A 4,065-nucleotide genomic window follows, 5' to 3' on the forward strand; every position below is an offset into this window, starting at 1 on the left:
TACTATATTTTTAGAAATTTAACTTGGAAAATTTTGTAGGCATCAAGGTCCCAACTAGTACCTGCATTATCTTTAGAAAAAAATTTGTCAGCTACGTCACTCAAACAATTCACGTCTCTGTTACATCATGTTTCAGTTTTATAACTCCATTATTTAGCCAATTGTCCCTATTATTTAGATATTTAAGCCATTAGTGGCACACACGATTTACAAACAGAAATATTATTCTGCATATACATGCACACAGTGTCTCATCTTATTTTTTATCATTTCATAGTTGACAACATAGTTTAACATCATATATTAATATAATTCTTAATACTAAAACAGACTAATTAAAATAAAATACATAGTTTATTCTCAATAATAGATAGCATAGAGTTTAACATATCCATATAAGAAGGTGCAATTTACTCATCACTTCATAAGATCATTGGCAATAGGTAGTGCCTTACACATAGCCTCAAATGGAATCCTTTTTGGCATGGTAGCTCCTTTATCCTCCATCATATCAAGTTTCTCCTCACTCTCTCTTTTCCATTCAAAGCATTGAACCAACAAGCCCACAGTTAAGCCCACCGTACGTTGGGCCAAGTTTATTCCAGGACAAGCCCGTCTCCCCAACCCAAACGCAATCAATTTGTTAACCTCCCCTTCTTTTTCAAACCTCTCGGGCTTAAAACTCAAAGCATCATTCCAAAGTGTTGGGTCTCTATGAATGGCCCAAACATTGGTCAAAATTATAGTATCTTTTGGAACATTGAATCCTCCAATGGTACAATCCTCTGAAGAATAATGTGGTAAAAGTAATGGTGCTGTTGGATGTAATCTAAGGGTCTCAGAGATTATGTTTTGTAGATATGGAAGCTTTGGTAAATCTTGTTCATCTATTAATTTGTTTTTTCCTATTTGAGTCTCTATTTCTTCCTTTGCTTTGTTTAACACTTCTGAATTGTTCAATAATTCAGACATCACCCATTCTATAGTCACTGCTGATGTGTCTGTTCCTGCAAGAAGCATGGCCTACACCCCATTTCAAGTTTTCAGACTTTAATTCAATAAAGAGGAGTGCTATGTTTACACGGGAAAAAGTCTTTACACCTTATCTACACCTTAGTTTTTTCAAAACATTTTAATTCCAACACAAAAATAGCAAGAAAAATTTATAAAAAAACAAAAGTACATGTATCCCTATGCATACGGTATTGGTGTAGCTTTTAGTGTATTCATAACATTTTTCTTCAATAAATACAAATAGTGTTTTTATGCCGTAATGTTTCACCGTATTTATCGTTAGAGCTGGCAAAACGGACTATCTGGCCCACATCGAGCCGGCCTGTGACGGACTCGAGTCTTATAATTTAATTGTTTAAGTTTGGCTCTTTAAGAATTACGGTTATTTTCTGAATTATATTTAATATTATTTTTTTAATTAAAAAAGTTTTTTTTTTTAAATTAATAGAACATAATCTAAAATTTAAAAGTATATTAGTTTACAATTGTATTTCAAATATATACTAACTATAGACTTTGCTTAACTTAATAAGTTAGTTTCACTTAGCTAAACTTTAATTTAAGAGCATGATTAGCTTTAAATGAGAACTATAAAAATATAAGTTGCGAGTAATATAATGAAAATAAAATATAAAAAAATAATATGAAAAGATGAATTTGATAAAGTTCAAGATAAATTTGTCTTGTGAGAGGTTACTCTACTCCTCTATCTTTAATGATAAAAAATGCACCATTCCCATAATTAAAAAATTTGTCACAGCAATACATAGAGTTTAAAAATTAACATAGTTAAATTAATTGAAGAGTATACTGCCACCTCATCATCTATTTCAAATATTAAAAATTAATTGAAGAGATAATTTCAACAATTGATGAACTAAACACTTTTGCTCCTACATTATAGTCATACAATTTAGTGTGAACTGTGAACAAATACTTTGTTTATTTTACATGAACTCATACTTTGTTTGTTTTACTAGGTGTAAATAGTGAACAATTATATTAAGTTTATTGAATAAGAGACAACTCAATTTTTAAGTTTATTGAATAATTAATGTATTTAGTTTATAAACAGATTAAATACATTGGTTATTCAATAAACTTAAAGTACTTGACACACTCTTTTTTTTAATTGTTTATGTGCTTGAGAGATATTGTACGTGGCGGAATTAAGAACTTTAGACAGTTAGGACAAAAAAAAATTAACTATAAATTCATGTAACATATTATATTATTAGTTATAAAATATGATTTATAAATAATAACTCGGTAATTATGTTGGGTCTATACCATTGTTTATTCATTTATTTTTATTAATTTTACTCTTGATTTAGCTAAAAAACAATTGTTAAGTTGGAGAGAGCAAAAAAAATAGAAGTTGAACCTGAATGCATGTCGTGCGGACTAGCTGGCCATGCAATCGAGTAAGAATCCACTTTATTTCTTAAACTCTATTTCTTTTTTATTGTTATAGTTTTATGTATATATTACACGTATTTCTTAAGACATATAACACATATTTACTATTTATTTATTTTTATGCACCCAAAACCGAGTAAAGATCCTCTCTATTTCTCAAAAGAAATGGAGATGTCTATTACTATAGTTTTAATGTATAAATATATAATTAATGTCACAACTTTTAAAAATACGTGCAAATATATTTTTATTTAGAGTAAAACTATAGTAATGGACACCTCCATTTCTTTTAAAAAATGGAGAGGATCCTTACTCCCGCCCTGAAATTTTTTTTATTGTGTGTTAGTCACGTTAGTGTCAGCATGAACACATGGTTTTCAGAGTTGTCAGGCACATTTATCAATGACAGCTATGTGGATAAGACCATTGATATAAAATTATTTTCTTATATTAATTACCTGAATAAGACCTTTGATGATATGAGCAGAATAATATTCAGGCTGCAACTCACTTAGCTTCAAAAGATGATCAATCATTGTATCTCCATCATCACTACGATTCCCACTGCAATGTTCTGCAACGAGTCCCTCCAAAAACGAATCAGCTTTTTTCGCAATCTTCTTGCACCTCTTCTCCAAATCGTTAAAACCAAACAACCTTAACAAAGGCAAAAAATCACCCTTGTTATTAGCACCTAACAGCAACATTATCTCACTAATGATTTCTCTAAACTGTTTCGCTTCATCGACATCCGTCACATCTCCGTTGTCTCCGTAGTACCGTTTTCCAGATATCATTCTCATCATAGCATTAAACGTCATCTCCGTTAGTTTCGACCGGAGTTCCACTTTGATAAAATCTCTAGAAACCATAAGCTTTTGTATAAGTCTATTTGCTTCGTCTCTCCGAACTTCCAAAAAGGAGTTAAGACGGTGGTTAGAGAGAACATCAATGGTTATTATACGGCGGAGGTTACGCCAATGGTCACCATAAGAACCCGAGCCTAACGTGGTGTAGTTGTAGAAGATGTATTTTCCGGTTAAGAACCGCGGTCGGTTTGCTAAAACTATGTCGTTTTTGATGAAACATTCTTCGACTAAAGAAGGTGAAGAGACGACGACAACTAGGCGGGAACCGAACCAAAGGGAAACGATGTCGCCGTATTTTTGGGACAGGGTTGTGAAGGTACGGTGGAGAGGATGTTTTAGGTGGTGGAGGTTGCCAATTATGGGGATGGGTGGTGGACCTGGTGGAAGGTTTTTGAGCCTTCTTGATTGGGTTTGGAGTAAGATTTTGATAGTTATTATGAAGATTAGAGAGAGGAACGAGTAATAGAACAAAGGTGACATCTTTTTAACACTTTTGTTGGTTGATTTGTTTTTGTATTAAAGAATGAGAGTTGCACCTGTCTATATATAAAGAGTAATTTTATTTTGAGACGAACACCTTAGTTGTTGTTACCAAAGTGAATACTCCTTCTATTTCATATTATTTGTCTCTAGGGCGGGTAATGAACGAAACTAACTCGAAAATAGTTGGAACCCCGATTCGAAAATTAAATCGTTGAATTAGGTTCATGAACCAAATGAGCTAAGTATGAGTTAAAAACTAAGTTCGTTAACTAAATGAGCT

The 4,065-nt window shown here is 32.1% G+C and overlaps 1 protein-coding gene across 1 annotated transcript; it reads right to left on the reverse strand.

The window, feature by feature from the left end:
* Positions 1–249: 249 nt before the first annotated feature.
* On the reverse strand, positions 250–3,834 carry LOC131595161 (isoflavone 3'-hydroxylase-like). The gene is made up of 2 exons (XM_058867447.1): positions 2,892–3,834; positions 250–1,023 (listed from the first exon to the last, which is right to left on the reverse strand). Exons 1-2 carry the CDS (start codon positions 3,780–3,782, stop codon positions 418–420), a joined length of 1,497 nt encoding a protein of 498 aa, XP_058723430.1. The 5' UTR covers positions 3,783–3,834; the 3' UTR covers positions 250–417.
* Positions 3,835–4,065: the final 231 nt, after the last annotated feature.

Source organism: Vicia villosa, linkage group LG4 (genome assembly GCF_029867415.1).
Source record: "Vicia villosa cultivar HV-30 ecotype Madison, WI linkage group LG4, Vvil1.0, whole genome shotgun sequence".
NCBI classification, from domain to species: domain Eukaryota; kingdom Viridiplantae; phylum Streptophyta; class Magnoliopsida; order Fabales; family Fabaceae; genus Vicia; species Vicia villosa.

Excerpts from the sequence above, each read along its gene's own strand:
- LOC131595161 (XM_058867447.1), bottom strand. The coding sequence starts at position 3,782 with ATGTCACCTTTGTTCTATTACTCGTTCCTCTCTCTAATCTTCATAATA. Across the intron at positions 1,024-2,891 it reads TCATCAAAGGTCTTATTCAG|GCCATGCTTCTTGCAGGAAC; the intron begins GTAATTAATATA and ends AATGGGGTGTAG.